The sequence below is a fragment of the Ricinus communis genome, chromosome 10 (assembly GCF_019578655.1).
Source record: "Ricinus communis isolate WT05 ecotype wild-type chromosome 10, ASM1957865v1, whole genome shotgun sequence".
NCBI classification, from domain to species: domain Eukaryota; kingdom Viridiplantae; phylum Streptophyta; class Magnoliopsida; order Malpighiales; family Euphorbiaceae; genus Ricinus; species Ricinus communis.
In genome coordinates this window covers 11,490,192-11,510,918 of record NC_063265.1, presented here as the reverse complement: position 1 = coordinate 11,510,918, position 20,727 = coordinate 11,490,192, and the positions used below count along the sequence as shown (strand labels likewise).

The 20,727-nt window shown below is 33.8% G+C and overlaps 2 protein-coding genes, 1 non-coding gene and 1 pseudogene across 3 annotated transcripts; 1 reads left to right on the top strand and 3 right to left on the bottom strand.

Moving 5' to 3' along the window:
* Positions 1 to 6,465: 6,465 nt before the first annotated feature.
* On the bottom strand, positions 6,466 to 9,969 carry LOC8288432 (cysteine synthase). The gene is given in 12 exon segments (XM_048379907.1): positions 6,466 to 6,763; positions 6,936 to 7,016; positions 7,116 to 7,175; positions 7,433 to 7,512; positions 8,075 to 8,126; positions 8,220 to 8,357; positions 8,436 to 8,703; positions 9,034 to 9,087; positions 9,200 to 9,296; positions 9,299 to 9,308; positions 9,415 to 9,468; positions 9,813 to 9,969. Coding segments are annotated over 11 exon segments (969 nt in total). The 5' UTR covers positions 9,454 to 9,468; positions 9,813 to 9,969; the 3' UTR covers positions 6,466 to 6,673.
* Positions 9,970 to 10,491: 522 nt separating this feature from the next.
* Positions 10,492 to 13,290, bottom strand: LOC125368609 (annotated as a pseudogene).
* A 629-nt stretch (positions 13,291 to 13,919) lies between these two features.
* On the top strand, positions 13,920 to 14,081 carry LOC112533763. Its single transcript, XR_003078126.2, has one exon. It is a non-coding gene; the product is annotated as a U1 spliceosomal RNA (small nuclear RNA).
* A 241-nt stretch (positions 14,082 to 14,322) lies between these two features.
* LOC8288430 (cysteine synthase) lies at positions 14,323 to 18,067 on the bottom strand. Its single transcript, XM_002512207.4, has 11 exons — positions 17,924 to 18,067; positions 17,596 to 17,653; positions 17,392 to 17,501; positions 17,112 to 17,169; positions 16,624 to 16,887; positions 16,414 to 16,551; positions 16,254 to 16,305; positions 15,646 to 15,725; positions 15,160 to 15,219; positions 14,974 to 15,054; positions 14,323 to 14,605 (listed from the first exon to the last, which is right to left on the bottom strand). Exons 2-11 carry the CDS (start codon positions 17,635 to 17,637, stop codon positions 14,513 to 14,515), a joined length of 978 nt encoding a protein of 325 aa, XP_002512253.1. The 5' UTR covers positions 17,638 to 17,653; positions 17,924 to 18,067; the 3' UTR covers positions 14,323 to 14,512.
* Positions 18,068 to 20,727: the final 2,660 nt, after the last annotated feature.

Sequence of the window (20,727 nt, the reverse complement as noted above, 5' to 3'; positions counted from 1 at the left end):
AGTCGCTCATGTGTGTGATTACTACTATTCAATTACATAGCTTGCATGATAGGCTCTGTGGAAATAAAAGAACAAGGTTATTTCAATCGCGCTATCCCAATTAAATTAATGTTGGTTTAGTCATTCTCATTATTCTTAATGCTATCATTGAGTTGATATGGAACGCTATCGTGCCCAGTTGACTAATGGTAAGTTTTGATTTGGATGTTGGGTTCAAGTCAACTATATTAGGAGAATTACACTTGTTGCGGCTTTTTTGAATAAGTAGACTAAGTACTTGAATAGAAGAATTGATATTTTAGCCTATGATCATGATTACAATTGGATGGAATCAGCACTCTTGAATTGGAAATTTGTTAAGATTGATTTTTATTTACTTTAAATATTCAGCCTTCATTATTTTTTGCCTATTTATAATTTTGATTCAAACATTCAAAAACCCCCCTTTTAATTTACTTTGAGAAGCTATTCACCTGGTTTCACTTTTTCTACAAATTAGTTTAAGAAAATCAGTAATTTATTTTAAAGGGCTTCGACAACCCGTTCAAATTTGGCGCCGTTGCCGGGAAACCTATTTTAGTTTCTCATTGTTTGAATTATTTGTTTATGACTTGTTCTTCTCAAGATATTGATTTGTAGTTTAATCCTGAAATTGAGAAGACAGCGCACCGATTAAGAAAGGAGACTAAGCAAAGAAAAAGTTGTCTCATAGAGGAGTTGGAAATAGATTTGGCTATTGGTGACACGTCTATCTTTCAAGAAGTTACAGAAAACATGGCGAACAAAACTCTCAAAGAGCTAGCTGCACCGGATTTAAATCAACAACCTTTATGCATTACATTTCCTAATATTGCAGTTGATTTTGAATTAAAATCTGGTTTAATTCACTTACTCCCTTCTTTTCGTGGATGTGCAGGTGAAGATCCTTATAAACACTTGAAAGAGTTCCATATTGTATGCTTCGGAATGAAACCACATGGTGTGACCGAAGAGCAAATAAATCTTAGAGCTTTTTCCTTTTCTTTGAAGGATAAAGCAAAGGATTGGCTCTATTATCTACTTTCCGGTTCAATAACAACATGGAACGAGATGAAAAGATTGTTCCTCGATAAGTTTTTCCTTGCAACAGAAGAGCCAACATCGAAAAGAAATTTGTGGCATAACACAGTTCATCGGAGAAACGTTGTATGAATATCGGAAAGGTTCAAGCAATGTGCTAAATGCCCACATCATCAAATCTCTCCAACTCCTAATCCAATATTTCTATGAAGGATTATTGCTAATGGATAGGAGTATGATTGATGCAAAGAGGTGGAGCTTTGGTAGATAAACGCCTGAAGAAGCCAAGCAATTAATTTCAAACATGGTCAAAATTCTCGTGATTTGGTACAAGGGTCATGGAGCTACAAGGCGAAGTTAATGAGGTAAGCACTAAAAATCTTGAAAATCAAATTTCGATTTAACCGCTTTGGTTCTCAAATGGTCAGTAGGGCAATTACAAATGGCAAAAGTCTGGAATATGTTCGTTGCAAGGACATCCCACCGATATGTGTCCAACATTGCAACAAGACTCCATGCAAGAAGCTAACGCCTGAAGCGGATTTCATCGGTCAATCTCAAAGGAAGTATGACCCTTTTCTAATCATTACAATCCGGATGGAGAGATCACCCGAATTTGAGCTATGGGAACCAAGGAGGACAACAAAAGTATCATTTCCGAATTTCAATAGACAACCTCAAGCTTCTAATTCAGGTATGTCCTTGGAAGATATTGTTCAAAATCTTGCTAACAATGCTCTTCAATTTCAACAGGAAACAAGGTCAAGCATTCAGAGTTTAGGCAATCAAATTACTCAACTGACTACGTCGATTAGTAAATTGGAGGCTCAAAATTTTGGAAAACTACCTTCACAACCAGAGATAAATCCAAAGGAGAATGTTAGTGCAATTTTTCTTAAGTGGAAAGGAGATTTTCAGGTCGATTCCACTTAAGAAAAGTGAACCGAGCAAGGAAAAGGAAGAAGAAGAAGCTTCCTCTAAAGCATCACGTGGGGTAAAATTCGATCCTTCTCTATCTCTTTCATCTCATACTCCATTACCTCCTTTTCCTAGCAGATTAGCTAAGCCAAAAGAAGACGAGCAAGAAAAGGAGATCCTGGATACATTTAGGAAGGTGGAGATAAATATCCCATTATTGGATGCTATCAAGAAAATTTCTAAATATGCAAAGTTCTTGAAGGAATTATGCACAAACAAAAGAAGGATGAAGGAAAAGGAGAAAGTGGTGGTAAGTAAGAATGTGTCGGCCATCTTGCAAAAGAATATGCCCGAAAAATGCAAGGATCCAGGTATGTTTTCATTACCTTGTGTTATTGGTAATACAAAAATTGAGCGTGCCATGTTAGATTTAGGAGCTTCCATTAATGTCATGCCATTTTCTATCTATCAAGAATTGAAACTAAATAACTTGCAAAAGACTGGTGTAATGATTCAATTAGTCGATCACTTTTATATTCATCCCCTGGAGTTGTTGAAGATGTTTTGGTGCAAGTTAATGGGCTCATATTTCGGCGTCGACTTTTACATTTTGGAAATGGATGGTAATTCCTCATTAAAATCAGCTTCGATTTTATTAGGACAACCATTCATGAAAACTGCTAAGACAAAGATTAATGTAGATGAGGGTACTCTCCCCATAGGGTTTGATGGAGAGATTGTTAAATTTAATATTTTTGATGCAATGAAATATCCTAATAATTTACATTCTCTTTGCCATATTGATGTAATTAACCAATCGCGCGGGAAGTATTTGCAAAAGAAAATATTAGTAATGAGCAAGAATTAGATGCATAATCTAATTTAGAAGTGGAAATTAGAAGCTTGGATTCGGATAAAATTTTCAAACTGAATGGTCATAGATTAAAGATCTTCCATGAGGGTGAAATTGCTTTATGTTCTATTAGTTTTCCTTTGGATCACTTCACTTATTTGGATGACTCAAATATTTTATCATTCACGAGCATAACGACGTTAAACAATTGCGCTTATTGGGAGGCAACCCAAATACTTGCTTTATTTTTATTATTATTATTATTATTATTATTATTTTTCTTTCACTTAGTTTATTTTGTTTTTAGTTTTAGTTTTAATTTTTAAAAATTTATTACTGCTCGCTTACAAGGCGTGACCACGCCTTGTTCCCTTCTTTTTGTTTTGCAAACGCAAAAAAAAATTAAAAATTATGTGCTTCGCTTTGCGTGACCACGCCTTGTTCCAAGTTGTCTTCTGCTTTGTCTTGAAAACTGCACCAAAAATTATGTGCTCATTTCTTATAAGGCGTGACCACGCCTTACTCAAACCACTTTTTTTATTTTTTTTATTCTTTTGTTTTTATTATTATTATTTTGTTTTTATTTTTTATTATTTTTATTTAATTTATTTAATTTATTTAATTTTTATTATTTAATTTAATTTATTTTTAATTTTAATTATTATTATTATTATTTATTTTTGTGCTTAAAAGAGAGAAAAGAAAGAGAACGTTTTATTTTGCCATAGCCACCAACGTTTATTTTCTTTTGCAGCACCATCACCAAAACTTTCTATTTTTACTAGGCGGTTCTACTTCCTTTCCCACCATCACCACTCACTATTCAAAGATGAATTGCTCGCAAACCGGGAGTTTCATATTTTTTCATTTCTTTTGTGAGCCATTTTCTTTTGATACATTGAGGACAATGTATAGTTTAGGTGTGGGGAGGAATATGATAATTACATGATTTTCTTTTCTTTTCAAAATATTTTTTTATGCTTATAATTAGGTATGCTTTAATTCATATGTTCTAATTCTTCTTTGCAACCTTGAGTTTTATTTTGATAACCCGAATACCATGTAAGTTAGAAATACATTTTGGTTTGAATTTCAATGCATGAAAGGGGATAAGCATGGTTAGTATTTCTTTAAAACTATCCGAAGGTATCTCATTAGTTTATTGATTGAAAAATCCACAAGACTTGATATAAATGTAAACATTCAAGTGAGCTTTTGAGCCAAAAAGCAGTTCATTATATTTTGCTCTAATTATTTTTTTATTGAGTGTTATCAAACTAGTATGATTATTCTAGAACTTGCTTCTGAATTCATATTGAGACCACATTTTTGGATTGATGTTTTAATATGATAAGGGCAATTAGGATTAACCTATTCTTAGACTCTTAAAATACCTACCGTATTGATTTCCTTTTTAGTTAGCCACCTTGAGCCTATTTTCCATTTTCTTTGTTATTTTTAACACATGTTGTTTAACCCAAGACCTTTCGTTTGCTACCTCTATTTTTCTACCCTTGTCAAGGCAAAAAGGGAAGTGTTGCATGGTACAAATGAAACAACAAAAAAAAAAAAAAAAAAACAGAGAGAGAGAGAAAGAAAAGAAAAAAATGGGGAAAGGACGTTGATATTTATTCCTTTCATGAAAGAAGATAATTGGAGAAGTATTCATCAAATATATTGAATTGAATTATTACATGTTATTTCTCCAAGATTTTTAGTGCTAATATAAAATGTGGAAATAAATCTCAAAGTTTTTGTAGTATGTTTCGTGGATGTGGCATAAGTTATCATGCAAGAATCTAATCTTTTTGTCTTGATTATGAAACATCTCAGCTCTTCCTTTATCACACCCTTTCCTAAGCCCCATTACAACCCTTGTAAAGTCCCTTTGATTTTTGCATCTAATTCATGTGTAGTGGTGGAGACTTGATTCATTAGCAAGCTTATGGTAATAACATGCTTTGTTTTGATTCCGAGAGTAAATGCACCCTAAACACTTTGAGAGTATTGAGTGAAACCATGTGAGGGTGTTAAGTCTTGTTGTTTTGATTTTGATGAATTATTAAGATACCTGTTCTTTTTATAAAATTTATCCTATGAGTGCTAATCTCTTGATTGTCATTATTATTCAACTCATTAATGTATGTTTAATTTATTTGGTATTTGAGGAGATTAAAAGAGATGAAAGGAAGGTTAAAAGGAGAATTGCTATGTTGAATTGAGGTATGCTTGAGGACAAGCATAAATTAGGTGTGGAGAAATTTGATAGGTCAAAAATAGTTATATTTATTGTGTTTAATTCCTTTGCGATTTGGTTGAATAATGTACTTAATTATGGAAATTATGTTTATTCTAACTTAGGTGATGAAATATCAAGGATGAAGCAAAATCTAGCCTAAAGACATATTTTAAGTCATCATTTTGTCAAAAACAAAGTCTTTTGGAGGAAGTGCAGAACTCTGTGCAGAAGACTACTGTCAATAAGGCGTGACCACGCCTTGCATCCCATGAGCTGCTAAAAGATGTGAAAGAGAGCTTCGAAATTTTCAGAGATTAATTTGTGGTGGACCTATCCCTAGTTAATCTCCTCTATTTTTGGAAATGTTGGATTAATAGAACTTTCTTCCATGTATTTAGGGTTTTAATTTATTTAGATCACTTTTAATCTTATCATTTCTTGTAGGGATAAGATTAAATAAGAAGCTTATTTCTTTTTTATAAGGATTCTATTAGGGTTTAGGGTTTTACTTCCTATATAAGGACGGCTAGATACTTTGAGCAGAGGCATTCAGATTCAGATTCAAATTGATATTCATATTCTTATTTCTTCTTCTACTCTCTACAATTCTTGTGAATTCTTACTCCACCATGAGTGGCTAAGTTTTTAGTTTCTAATTCAAGAGTGAATAAATTCCAATTGTGATTTTGTGAGGCTTTGTGCTTAACAGAATTCTTCTTTAATTCAAGTATTCTTTATTTTTGTTCTTATTATTTATGAATTATTGATATTGATTGAACGACGACTCAACTTTGATATTGATTTTCTATTGCTAAACTTTGAGTTTGTGATCCGTAATTGTCATGAACGATTGACACAAGTAGCAAGGAGTCGCTCATGTGTGTGTGATTACGGCTTATTCAATTACATAGCTTGCATGATAGGCTCTAGGAAATAAAGGAACAAGGTTATTTCAATTGCGTTATCTCAATTAAATTAATGTTGGTTTAGTCATTCTCATTATTCTTAATGCTATCATTGTTGATATGGAACGCTATCGTGCCGATTGACTAATGGTAAGTTTTGATTTGGATGTTGGGTTCAAGTCAACTATATTAGGAGAATTACACTTGTTGCTTTTTGAATAAGTAGACTAAGTACTTGAATAGAAGAATTGATATTTTAGCCTATGATCATGATTACAATTGGATGGAATCAAGACTCTTGAATTGGAAATTTGTTAAGATTGATTTTATTTACTTTAAATATTCAGCCTTCATTATTTTTGCCTATTTATAATTTCGATTCAAACATTCAAAACCCCTTTTAATTTACTTTGAGAAGCTATTCATATTGGTTCTCTTGGGATTCGATCTGGTTTCACTTTTTTTACAAATTAGTTTAAGAAAATCAGTAATTTATTTTGAAGAGCTTCGACAACCCGTTCACTTCTCATTGCATATTGGATGATGGAGCCCTAACCTGGATAAGTCCATAATTACTTACAAATACATATTTCAGCAATAATAACACATCCCATTCAGGGCTTGTGCTAGAAAACAAAGAATTAATCTAAGTATGGTACTGCTTGTACCATTACATTTCAGGAAGGAACCAACATGATGTTAATGAAAGGGCATATTTTGTGCCTCGTGCCTAAGGGATTCAAACAGTTTAGTGGACAGATAACGCTCCCCAGCACTGGCAAAAACCACCTGTACAGAAAGTAAGATAAATAGCTTAGTACATTAAAAGACATGGTACGCTATTGGAACAAATCAATCACATATTAAGCCATTTGTCTATTTCATAAGTTAGACATGGTACTAGACTACTAGCAACTGGGAAATTATTCTGCAAAAGACTAAGATAACTAGTAAGACTTACTACAATGAGTTTCCCAGCATTTTCTAGTCTCTTTGCCAACTTTATAGCAGCAGCAGTCACAGCACCGGATGATATCCCTACCTATAGGGGAAAGAAAGATCCAACAGGTTTCGATCACAAATGAAGGCACTGTCGTATGTAATCCATGAATTGTAATCTTATATAGCTATAAGCGTGTACCAGCAAACCTTCCTTCAAAGCAAGCAACTTAGCAGTTTCAATAGCTTCCTCACTTGATACCTAATTACAATGTTACAGCAATACATTAAATGTCAAGTATTATTAACAGTCATCAACTATCGACCTTCTTACACTAAGAATCTGCATTACGACCCACAATTTTGCTTGTCCATCTATTGAGGACATTGATTCAGAAGACGAGCCTTACCTACAAATTCTGATCATGCCATAGGCCTCTCGTTGTACAAATACAAAGTTACTAACAGTTAATTTAAAAAGTCAGTTAAAAGCAAACTATAGCAGGGTTTTTGACTTACTTGAACAACTTCATCTAGCATGCCAACATCCAGAACAGGAGGTACAACCCCAGCACCTAGTCCTTCAATCCTATGATGACCTTCAACACACACACAAAGATTTTGGAGGTGATAAGAGTCATGAGGATGTTGCCAATCTTCAAATTGACAAAGTGAACATCATTCTAGTAACAGAACTAGCAAGCATATAAGTCTGGTCGATGCTCCAGAGTCTTCATTTTGTCTAAGACTTCTCCAAACTAGAGATTTTATACATTATCTGTTAATGAAACAATAATTCAATCTATGCAGGAGAAAATGCATCAGTTTGAAACAAGGGTTTGCTGGAAGTAACTCTTTGCTGATGTAACCAAAAATGCTTCATTTTGAAGGTTTTTCATCTTCTATATATAGTGTCTATAAAATGCATTGCCACTCAATACTTAGTAATTTTGTCATCACAAGAGACCATTCAGTAGGGGAAAAAAAACTAATTGACACTCCTAAAAGTATTTCTCATATTCTTGTAAAGTGATGAATACCTGACCTGCAACACTTGCATCATGCAATTGGACCCAAGCTCCACAACCAGAAAATGTATGCAAGGATGCAGCTATCGTTTAGAAAGAAGAAAGAGCAAATATGAAGTGGTTCATAACTTACCAGGTTTTCCTCCATTCAAGACTGCACTTTCTGCTGGTTCTACACCATAAACCTACATAGGACGAAAGAAAGTTTTACCGTGATATATTAATTAAAACTAAAGAGGATCAGGCTCTTTAATTATGTGCATGAGTATAAAGAATACCTTAATGTCTGGATTTTTCTCCTTCAGGAATTTTCCTGCACCAGTTACTGTACCACCAGTCCCTATCCCAGCAACCAAGGCGTCAACTTTACCTCCTGAGTCTTTCCAAATCTCTGGGCCGGTGGTTTCATAATGAATCTACATATATCATAGCAGTATGAGTCCTAAGTCTTTTTGACAAATGATGAATATTACAAAAAATTGATGATAAAATACCTTTGGATTGGCAGGATTCTCAAATTGATGAAGCATATAGCCATTTGGTGTATTTTTCACTATCTCCTCAGCCTTCTTAAGAATCTCATCATAGCCCTTGTTTGGATCTGTTAGGTGCAACTCAGCTCCAAAAGCTCGTAGCACAATCCTTCTCTCGAGACTCTTAAAAGCTGGCATGACTATGATAATCTTGTAACCTTTTGCTGCAGCAATGGATGCCATTGCAATCCCAGTATTACCACTGGTAACCTCAACAAGGACAGTCTTCAGCCACATTTAAACCAAAGGAGCCAAAACAACAGCAAATTTTAGTAGAAATAACCCATAAGCATCAATCTGGAAATTGCCCGCATATGACAAAAAGCTCTGGAATATTCACATGGCATATTCAACTACTTACTTAAATTAAGAATCTGTACTCTGTTATTCATGTAACACTCATATACTGACTAAAATGACACACTCTTAGCAGTATTGCAACACATTTCAGGGTTCTCCGGATGTTTCATGTTCCTTTTTATTCTTTTCTAATTTGACCAATGAATTTCGTACCAGTATAAAAACGAATCAGTAGAAATGAACGTTCATTACAAACCTTCCGGGTGTAATCAAGCCCTTCTCTTCTGCATCTTTGATCATACTATATGCAATCCTACATATCATAGATGAAAACCAACTATATAATTCTAGATGAAAATTAGCAAACTGACAAGAGGAACATGTACTTAGATACAATAAACCTCTGAATGACACAAGTTATCTACCTATCTTTAACACTGTAACAAGGTTCCATATTCTCAAGCTTTGCAGCAATTCGGACATCACAACCTTCCAAAATATTGTTGAGATACACCATAGGGTATTGCCTATTAACTACAAAAGGCCATAAAAGGAAAATACACAGTATAAGCAAGATTGTTGTTTTTAGCACAAGATTTAAAGTGGAGACTATAGGTAAATCACGAATAGAGAAAAGTACTTCAGTAACATCCTTCTTGATTGCACACTTATCCTCCATTCTTTTCTATAAATCCTGCGAGATGGAAAGAAGTGAACATTTTGGAAAAGAAAAGGAAAAAAGAAATCATATATGGATAGCAATTAGAGAACATTCTGCAAGCATGGTTGGTTTCCATATATAGGCAGATTCCTAGCTCTAAGAACTAAGTTATTTTTTAAGAAATCTAAGCAGTAGATGAATTATGTGTTCCTTCAGTAGATAAGCTAATGAATGATGCAAGAAGGCCAATTTTGCTAAAGGTGCTAATAAAAGAGCTCCAAAACTGCAGCTCCGAGACACAAATGACGTACAAGACTATAAACCCTTTAAGCGATTTTGCAAGAAATACCAAAATCACCGGAAAACAGAAAAATTACCAAGAAATGTCAACTTTGCAAGAGCGGATATAATAAGGGAATTAAATTATCAAGAACCCAATCGCCACAAACACGTCAAACAGTAATGACTTGAGTGGCAACCCAACTTTACTTGCAGGCAACTAAGCCAAAAGAAGGAAGATAAGTTAGCATAAAGAGCAAGAATCCTAACCATGAACTCCTTGGCAGCTTTCTCTTTACAGATAATGCAAGTGCACTAATTGCTAAATTTGTTTCACCACTTTCAGCTTTTTCTTTTTATCTGGTATAAGTCAACTCAACTGCTGCCACTAACAGACAAACAATCATCTTTCATATTTTTGGATGTTTTTAATCAATAAAAAGAATCTGTTTTTGGTTGATTGGCCCCAGTAAAAGAAAACAATTTAGGTGCTTCCTTATATCTAAAGTTACCATTTAATGTGTTTATTTATATACGGCCATCTTTTCTTAATGCTTGCCCTAATCTTATTTGGAGGTAGTGGTGGAAAGTCCCTGTTTGTTCAGAGAATAAAATTGGACAGTAGATTGGCCAGCGAATAAGGTTCTTTAGTAATCTTTTTAAATAGGTTTGATAAATGTACTGTGATTTTTCTTAATCTTATAAATTGAGAGTAATTAACATCTTGAAACTAAGTAAAAAAGCTTTTTAATGTAACACTGCAATGAACATCAGAGCTGAGTGGATAGCAACTTCAGATATTTCTTCAATCTGTCCCAAACATACAGGTGTTCCCTGATGATAAGTTTCCAAATCTACAATGTCCTACATATAATATAAGCATCTTCCAAACAATACAATGGAAAAGATAAATCCTCCTGAAACTAGACCTAATCAGGGTCTTACAGCTACTACATTAGTTCTTGATCATACTCTGTTCGTTTCAGGAATCAAAGTTATCCTAATCAAAGGTCATGTTTTCTGCCTCATGCCTAAACGACTCGAACAACTTAGTTGACAGATAACGCTCCCCAGCACTGGCGAAAATCACCTGCCACAACAGCAAACAAGTCAAATGGCTTACTGCTACAGAATCCACCACTCCATATTCATAAGTTAGGTATGGTAGTAGTGCTAATGAGACTTACTACAATGAGCTTCCCAGCATTTTCCGGTCTCTTTGCCAACTTTAAAGCAGCAGCTGTTACAGCCCCAGATGATATTCCCACCTGTGGAGGAAAGAAAGATTTAATAATTTTGAAGTACAAAAAGAAAAATAAATAAATAAGTAAAGAGAACATTGAATGAAGATAAATCTTAAGTAGCTGTAATCATACCAATAATCCTTCTTCTGAAGCAAGTTGCTTGGCAGTTTCAATAGCTTCCTCGCTTGATACCTAAAATGTAACACAACACCAGGAAACTCGAGTAATATAATTCTAAACAAAATCATAAACCAGCAAGCAGTTGATGTCTCCATTACAATCTAAAATCTGGTTGTCCGTGCGGTAGAAGACACGAATTATTAAAGACACAAAACAATATTTACAATTTCTGATGGTGTTGCAGGTCTCTCTCACTGTATATGACTTGGCAATCATAGCAGAAAGAATAGAAGAATTTAGAGTCTGTTACACTTACTTGAATAACTTGATCAAGCTTGTCAACATCCAGAAGAGGAGGTACAATTCCAGCACCTAGCCCATCAATTAGATGTTTACCTTTGACACGCACACAAGGCAATGTATCCATTTCAGTGATGATAAAATCACGAGAATCTTGCCAATTTCCAAGTCAATCTTGCAGCAGAATTAAGAAGTATACAAGTCTGATATATGCTCAGGAATCTTTACTTTAAAATCTCACCTTCAAAGGACTGAGTGCCATCAATTTTATGACTAAACCAGGAATTTGTCAAAGGACAAACAGAAAGTGCAAGCATGAACTAACTTACCAGGTTTTCCTCCATTCAGGACTGCACTTTCTGCTGGTTCTACACCATAAACCTAATGCAAGAAAATGAAAGTTATACCTTCATAAAATAATTAAACCTGGAGAACAGCAAGATTTTTGTGCACAAGCACAAGTAAAACAAAGAATACCTTAATATCTGGGTTCTTTTCCTTCAGGAATGTCCCTGCACCAGTTACTGTACCGCCAGTCCCAATCCCAGCAACCAAAACATCAACTTTACCTCCTGAATCCTTCCAGATCTCCAGGCCAGTGGTTTCATAATGAACCTGAGAACAAATATTTACTTCTAAATCCTTTCAAACACTAGTACATATCACAAATATAGATAAAAATATTACCTTTATATTGACAGGATTTTCAAATTGATCAAGCATATAACCATTAGGTGTACTATTCAGAATCTCTTTGGCCTTATCAAGAACACCTTGAAAACCCTTGTCTGGATCTGTTAGGTAAACCTCAGCTCCCAAAGCTCTTAGCACTATTCTTCTCTCAATACTCTTTGAAGCTCGCATAACGAGAATAGTCTTGTAACCTTTGCTGCCCCAATGGACGCCATTGAAATCCCAGTGTTACCACTTGTAAGCTCAATGAGGACGCTCTTTAGAACCAACAGAACCAGAAACAGCAGCAGTTTCATAGTAGAGATGGCCAATAAGTAGATATATCAATGTGACAAATGTAGCAATTTTCCATCATCCGTGAAAAAATAACACATTTCTCTTTTCTTATCTTTTCTTCTAAAAAACAAAAATCACGAAGTATTATTACAAACCTTCCCTGGTGTAATCAAGCCCTTTTCTTCTGCATCTTTGATCATACTATATGCAATCCTGCATGTCACAGATGAAAAAGGTGAAAACCAGCAATTTGACAAGAGGAACATGTACAAGATAAAACTAAGATTTTGAATGAAACAAGTTGGGTTGACCTGTCTTTAACACTGAAGCAAGGTTCCATGTGTTCAAGCTTGGCAGCTATTCGAGCTACGCAACCTTCCAATATATTGTTGAGATATACCATAGGTGTATTGCCTATTAACTGCAGAAGACCCCATAAGTGAAAGATAATGGCCATAAGCAAGATTGCTGTTTTTCTTAAAGACTGTTGTTTATGTGAAAAGTACAAGTGATTATGAAGAAAATAAATTACTTCAGTAATATCTTTCTTGATTGCACACTTTTCCTCCATCTTTTCTAGCTAACCTGCCAGAGAACAAATATGTGCAACTAATTTGCATGTTATGTAGAAAAGAATTGCAATCCTTTATGATCTATCAGTTCAGAAACATTACACCCAACAAATAAATGGATCACACAGTTTTGCACTTATCACTGAGATGATGCAAGAAGACCAATCTAGCTAAATGGGCTAGTTGAAAGAATCTTCAAATAAGAAAGAAATGGCAAAGTTCAAAACAGAAACAGAGAAAAATCATCTATTCAAGAATAATGATTGAATATATCAAACCATCAAAGATACTATCAAATTACTAAAAAAACAGCAAAAGAAGCTTAGCTTTTTTTTTTTTTTGAAAACATTAACCAAGGACCGATTTAAGAGAAACATAACTATCGCAATAATTGAGAACCCAATATTACTCTGATGCCTGAAAGCAGTAGCAGTTGCTTGAGGAAAAGATGTGACAGGAGTGCAAATTTATAATATTTTTCGCTTATCTTGATAGTGGAAGTGCATCATTCTCCATTATGCAAAAGCTGAAGCTTGACACACTCAGAATGGAATAGTATTTGATCTTTTCTTTTTTATTTTGGTTTCATTCAACTAATAATTGAAGTTCAGAATAAGCAATCCTGTAGCCAAATTTAGATTCTGATATTATAACATAATGAATATTTACACACTGCCTTACGCCACAACACTCATAGTGGAGTCCCCCATTTTCTGTCTGCAATAATTGATACTCCCCGACATAAGTAATCTGCTTTTAGGAAACAACAGATTGCAAAATGATTTCCTACTTTCTGAACATTTTGGTCTGCAAATTCAGATTTGTGAGGCGTTAATTGCATAAACAACTCGTTTCCAAACAAATATTTGGTTATTCAAATGATTCTATCAAGGATGCCTTTTGCTATGTGGAAGTTGAACTTGTAACCCACATCGATTAGGTAAGAACGAAGAGAGCAAGAGTTAGCTTATAAATAAAAGGCCTAAAGCAACTGACAAACATACTTACCTGGACGGGGTCAATGGGCGATCAAGAAGACTCATGGCCTAGGTTAGTGACCTCCATTGCACTTCGGAGGGGTGCTGGCCTAAGGTCTCCCCAAGCTGGGAGAGCCTACGTCATAATTTGTGGTAGTGGGGGCCTGCGTTCGCGCGGCCCCTGTCCAATTTTAGTCATGAATGCGTAAATTAACGGTCTTCAGTGTTCAATGTTTTAATAGCTGTCTTGTCAATTAGGCCCAAATAGTTATGTACAGTGCAAATTTAGTAGAAGAGAAGGATTTGACTATTTTGTAGCATTTGCTAAGATGCGGTCTTCTGATGCTACATCAGTCTTTGACCTTTACTTTTTGGCACTTGGACTGGTGAAACAACACTGCTTTAAGAAGGTTAACACTTATGGGGTTTATCAAAACATATTGGATGTAAATTTTATTGAACTCGCAACATTCAGAAACAGTTCTAAGTCAGCCCACAAGCTTCCCTCACTACAACAGCAAGAGCAGAAAAGCTCCACATTATTTTGTAGCATGTAAAATAAAGAAAACTTGAAGCACAGATACAGTTGCAACTCGTGGGGACAATATTCACCATCTCAAGGCTCAAAAACCATACTTTCTGCCTCACGCTTCACAGATTCAAAAAGCACAGAAGACAGATAACGCTCTCCAAAGCTAGGGAAGATCACCTGTTTAAGATTGACAAACAATAAGCTAACCATAAAGGCCAGTTGCTATAAGTAATAATATAGACTTCAGCAATAAATCCAATAATTTCTTGTCACAGTTGTGTTGGGAATTGACTTGATGGTTCAATAATCTAGAACTGATAAATCATTAAAAATATTATATTACTCAGTTTTAAATTTTCAAGAACATTTAAGGTTGGCGCGGCTATTTTGTACTATTGATATGCAGGAAGATTACTACCAAACTATAGCATTATTTTGAAACCGGACACTCTTCCTGTGCTCTACATATTACATTTGATTACTTAAAATTGAGCTTGTTACCGAATAATGCATCTATGGCAAGAGCAAGAAAACATCAGACTTACAACAATGAGTTTTCCAGCATTTTCAGGCCTCCTTGCTATCTTAATTGCCGCAGCTGCTGCTGCACCAGAAGATATTCCTACCTGCAATACATCCCATCAACAAGATGTCAGAGTCACGCCCCAGTGTAAAGGTAATTAAAGAGGAGAGTGATATAATGGAGCACATGTCGATAATTGTGAGCTTACCAGCAAGCCTTCTTTCAAGGCCAGAAGCTTAGCAGTTTCAATTGCTTCTTCACTTGATATCTGAAAAGCAAGGCCAATAAAAATTATCATATCTCATCAACAAAGATCAGTCTATAAGCCAATAAATGCACAGATTGAAACCAAAATATCCTATTTGCTTGCACACAATTAAGAGAGAAATGTACTAAAGCGTAGACTTGAATAGTAGTTGTCTTGTCATTTTTTATGAATTTTTAAACAATGGTTGTGGAACCCATATGAAATGCCAGAGACCTACATTCTGAGTTGCAGAAAGTAAAGCTATTAAACGTAGGACAAGAGGCGATACAAGCTTATTTTATTTACAGGTCCACTATCTTGTTTTCTCATTGTATACTTCCATGCATTAATACAGAACGAAATATGGTTAAACTTTTGCCTAAACAAACAACCTTAGAATTTCACATGTTGACTAAAACCAGCCTAATTAGAATATCGGAGACTTACTTGAACAACTTCATCGAGTAAACTGACATCCAAAACTCCAGGGATAAAGCCAGCACCAATTCCTTGGATCTTGTGTGGACCTTAAATATTTACCAGCACACAAGATGAAGTTACAAAAGAAATAATAAATGAATAACCATTTGCTTCATCTATTCAAGGATTCACATTGGCTTAAGCCAAATATGGCAAATGGTATGCAAAGTCATGAACAACAAGCTCAAAGTACAAAAGGACAAATAGTTTAGAAACAACAGAACAGTTTTTAAAGTCTGCGATATTAATACCCATTATACATTCTAAACTTTGTCTTGGTCATTTCATGCAATGAAATAACAAAAGGGCATGATGTTTCAATAGTGTGATCAATTCTAACATTTTTTTAATCCAAATATCCCACAATTCAACCTTATCACCAAGGTCAAGGGAAGCTATATCACATATGTTTCCAAACTATTACCTTTACACTAAATCCATCAAAGAACCGATATGCCTTGAGAAAGAACATCTATTTTTATTGTTGTTGCACATGTATAAGATGCGATATCAACCAAAAAGCATGACAATCTTGCTAGTCGGTAGTTTTGAAAGATCAAGCAATCATGACTCACCAGGCTTGCCTCCGGACAACACTGCACTTTCAACTGGTTCTACACCAATGAGCTAAATACAGAAAGAAAAGAAAAGCCAGATAAGAAACCATTAAAGTGGCAAGCGAACAATATCACCAACTTACAAATTTCATCTGTAAATATCAGAAGAAGGGTGAACCTTTATGTCAGGGTTTTGCTCCCTGAGATAACCTCCTGCACCTGTAACTGTACCCCCAGTCCCAATCCCAGAAACAAAAAAATCAACCTTTCCACCTGAGCCTTTCCAGATCTCTGGTCCAGTGGTCTCATAGTGGATCTGCCACAGAACAAGATGTACCTCTGTTGAGTTTGCATGCCAATTATATGCCACAGGTTAACATAATCATACCTTTGGGTTGGCAGGGTTTTCAAATTGCTGCAGGATATAAGAATTAGGTGTCTTTGCCAATATTTCTTCTGCTTTTTGAACAGCCCCTTTCATGCCCCTGGCTGGGTCAGTAAGAACCAGCTCAGCTCCAAAAGCACGAAGGACCATTCTTCTTTCTAGACTCATTGAAGCAGGCATGGTAATGATGAGCTTGTATCCCTTAGCAGCTGCCATGAATGCCAGCCCTATGCCAGTATTACCACTTGTGGGCTCGATAAGAACGCTCTTCAGCATTAAGAAAGAAACTAGATAAATATCGAAGCTCATTCTTCCATCTTATATCTCTAAAATTAACAAAATTATTGTTGGTGATATAAAGAGATAAACTTATCAAGTCAACACCTAATTACAAGTTCAGCTGACCCTTCAGTGATACAGGGCTTAGCAACTACTATTTCCACAGTTTTATGATTCTAATGGTATTACAAATGAAAGAGTCAACTACTAACCTCACCCGGCTTGATAAGACCTTTCTCCTCTGCATCTGTAATCATACTGTATCCAATCCTACAAGCAAAAGAAGATTTAAAGAACAATCCCATTACTAAATATATATTCAAAATCCTCCTTTTGTCACATGTATTATGATTTAATCCCAATACTGAAGCTGAAATGCAAGCAAATCATATAAAACCAGAGAAAAATTTCCCATAGATTCTGAAACCTCACAAATTCACTAAGAAAGCTACAGATTCTGAAAGTTTCCTCAGAGAACTAAGTGACTTGTACCTATCTTTAACACTTGAACAAGGTTCCATCATCTCTAGCTTGGCAGCAATGCGAGCCACACAACCATCCACAACATGGTTGAGATACACCAGTGGTGTTTTACCAACCAGCTATTCGAGTCAAACAACAAATTAATACATAAACCATAACTCTTAAGAAATTGGCATATACAGAGAAACGTAAACAGCAGTTAAAAGAACTAACTTCAGTAACATCTTTGGCAATTGCACTCTTCTCCTCCACCATGTTTCTTATCAAAAAACTGCACAAACATCGAAAATGCAAGGTTATCAACAAAAGATCAAGCTAAAAAGTCAAAAGAAAGTTAGTAAATATCACCAAAATTTTGCAAGCGTTGAAAGAACTTGCCAAACCCATCTAATTCAATCTATAAATGACTTCAAAACTCAAACTTCTATCGAGATCCTCAAATATTTTTACCAAAATAATAGGGGAAAACAAGGATTAATCTACATCATCAACCTTCAAATTCTTGAAACCAAAACTTTTGAACAAAAAATAAAAACCTTACCAAAGAAAACCTTATCCGCAGAGAAGAAATGAACCAAAGCAGATTCAGGCAACACAGAGTAATAATAGCGGATATCTATAGGATGCTCTCTTTTATACTCTTGTTGGCTGAGGAAAAATACTGTCATATTTTTCAATACCTTTTTCTTTTGAAACAAAATATTAATAATGCTTACAACTGATTATAATAATAATAATTGTTAAGTCATTGATACCTTAATAATATAAGTAAGCTGGTCGAGAGGTTTTTAAATATTTCCTTATTTTAAATGTCATCAATGACGAATCTTTTTTTGGAACAATCAATGTCATCTTTTAATCTTTAGAAACTAAAATATTAATTAAAAATTTATTTTTAAGAAAAATTAATATCGGTTTATTTTAATTATTATCACAACTATTATTTATCTATCCACAAGTGATAAAAAATAATTAATAATTAATTTTTTTTCACTTTGTATTAATTATTTTCTTTAAATAAAATTTATATCAATTACAGTGAGTCAATTACAGTGAGTCAATAGTATGAAATGGAAAGAATAATAAGTATATATTTATCATTTAAAGTAATTAGTTAGCTTAATCTATCCAGTAATCAGATTAATTAGGTAGCTAATGGTTTCTTTAATTATTTTGACTGAGAACAAGAGAGGTCATAAGAACAATGTCACGGGCAACAATGATTTTGGAATTTTAGTGGCAGTGTCAAAGTTGGATGAGGCAAGCTTTCTATTTGGCGGTTCTTCTTTTTCTAACTTTCCTTTGATTTTTGGTAACTCTTACTGTGCTGTCTGTATGACTTTCATAGTTTTCTATGTCAATGATGCCGAAAGCTTTGTTTTTTACCAACTATAATGGCCTTTGGTGCATGCAAGAGTCCAAATGATTTTTCATTATTGTCATTATAATTAATTTTTTTATTTTATTTATGTTCAATGTTAAAAAATACATTTAATTTTGCATTAAATACTAAAAAATTATATAAAAAAGTCTACCAATATAATAACAAGACTATTAAGAGTAATTCAGTGAGTAAATAGTATAAAAAATAATAGCATTAATTAGAAAAATGGAATTTCTTGATTTTTGTAAAATTGGATGGATTAAGTATTTATATAAAATAATTAAATCTGCCACAATTTGAAATGGGATTTGGGTAATTTGTCTTTTTTCTTTGGGGAAGATATTTCTAAAATCATGACTTTTCTTTTTCAAGGATACAATCCAAGCAAATTGTTAGCTGTCACACATGAAGAATAGATTTAAGAAAATCAGGATAATTTGAAAATTTCCTTCTTTTTTGCCATGTTGTTAGTGATAATCAAAGAAGATTACGTCACATCACAATTAGAAGCTATTATAAGGTACAATTACACTCCAAGCTTTTAAAAACAATATTTTTTTTACTCAAAAATAAATAAAATATTGATTCTAAACCTAGCATAATACGCAAGCCACGTGACTCTTAATTACTATATTTTAATTCTATAATATGTACTTCATATTCTTTAAGAAAATACTTTATTGCAATGTCAACAGTGTGAGTGGGCTTGGATTTAACTTCGATCTTAAATTATTCACCCAAGCCCAATTTGAAGCCCAAATCAAATGATTAAATTCATAGAAAATATCAATTTTCTTTTATTTTTCTATAAATTTATGATCTTTATACTGTGCTAAAATATAAGAATATGGATTTTAACTTTCTTTCAAATTTGAAGTTTTGGTTTTTGTTTTTGTTTTTAATTATTTTTTAGTAAAATAATAGGAAAATAATTAAAAATAACTAAAGACAATCACGCTATAAATTGGACTTTAATAAAATATTTTATTTATTATATATTTAAGATTTTTTCTATTATAAAAATTATATTTCTTCTGTACTTTTAACTCTAGAATTTTGTTATGCTCTTAAACAATAGAAATGAAGGTTGTATTTGAACATGGGAGGCCATAAAGGGCAAGCCATACGGTAGGCAAGGCCCATATTAGGCCTACCATAGTGAGAAAGCTGAATATATAAATGGTCCAATAAAGCGGCATGGTAAAGATCTTTGCGGCTGCTGCTCATCGCGACCGTCGCCACCGGCACCACAGCCAATGCTGCCCTGTGTAAATTGCTGGTTGTTCCACACACACCGAAGACTACGATTTAAAGCTTAAATTCAACATCTTGTAAGAAGCAAATCAGCATCATCAACGCTTATACCGTCAGATTAAACAAAATTTCGATCCCTATGAAAATAGGGATTCATTATCCTATCTAATGTGTAGTAAAATATGTGTAGTTGATGAAAGTTTTGATTTTTAATCGGAGAATTTAATTCGTATTAATAAGAAGTATTCCAAGAATGGCCTAATAATAACATTATTAAATTATAACACTATCAATTTAATTTTATAATTAAAATAATAAAATAATAATTATATAATATATAAATAAAAATTAATATTTTTATTTAATTATTATAAATTCTATTGAAATTTTATCAGGATATATGATAAATAATTTTAACTATTATCTAAATCAGTTTGTTTATTAAATTATTTTATAACAAAGAGACAAATAGAAATCATTGCGGATATACTACAAAGACAAATTAACACTTAAAAATCAGATCTCCTAATTGCTTTGAATGAGGAAATGAAAACTATACGCTGCTGGGAATCTATATCTATATCTATATCCATATTTTACCTAAAACAACATAAACTTGTTGATTTTTACGATTTACCCAATGTTTTTCAACAAAAAATGTATATGCATTTGCATTTTATATCTACAGTATATATAAAACAATGATT

What these genes read in the sequence shown, in the direction of transcription:
- LOC8288430 (XM_002512207.4), bottom strand. Translation starts at nt 17,637, where the DNA reads ATGGTGGAGGAGAAGAGTGCAATTGCCAAAGATGTTACTGAA. An exon ending in TACTCGATGAAGTTGTTCAA is followed by an intron (nt 15,220 to 15,645) that starts GTAAGTCTCCGA and finishes CTTGCTTTTCAG; the next exon opens with ATATCAAGTGAAGAAGCAAT. An exon ending in ATGCTGGAAAACTCATTGTT is followed by an intron (nt 14,606 to 14,973) that starts GTAAGTCTGATG and finishes AATCTTAAACAG; the next exon opens with GTGATCTTCCCTAGCTTTGG.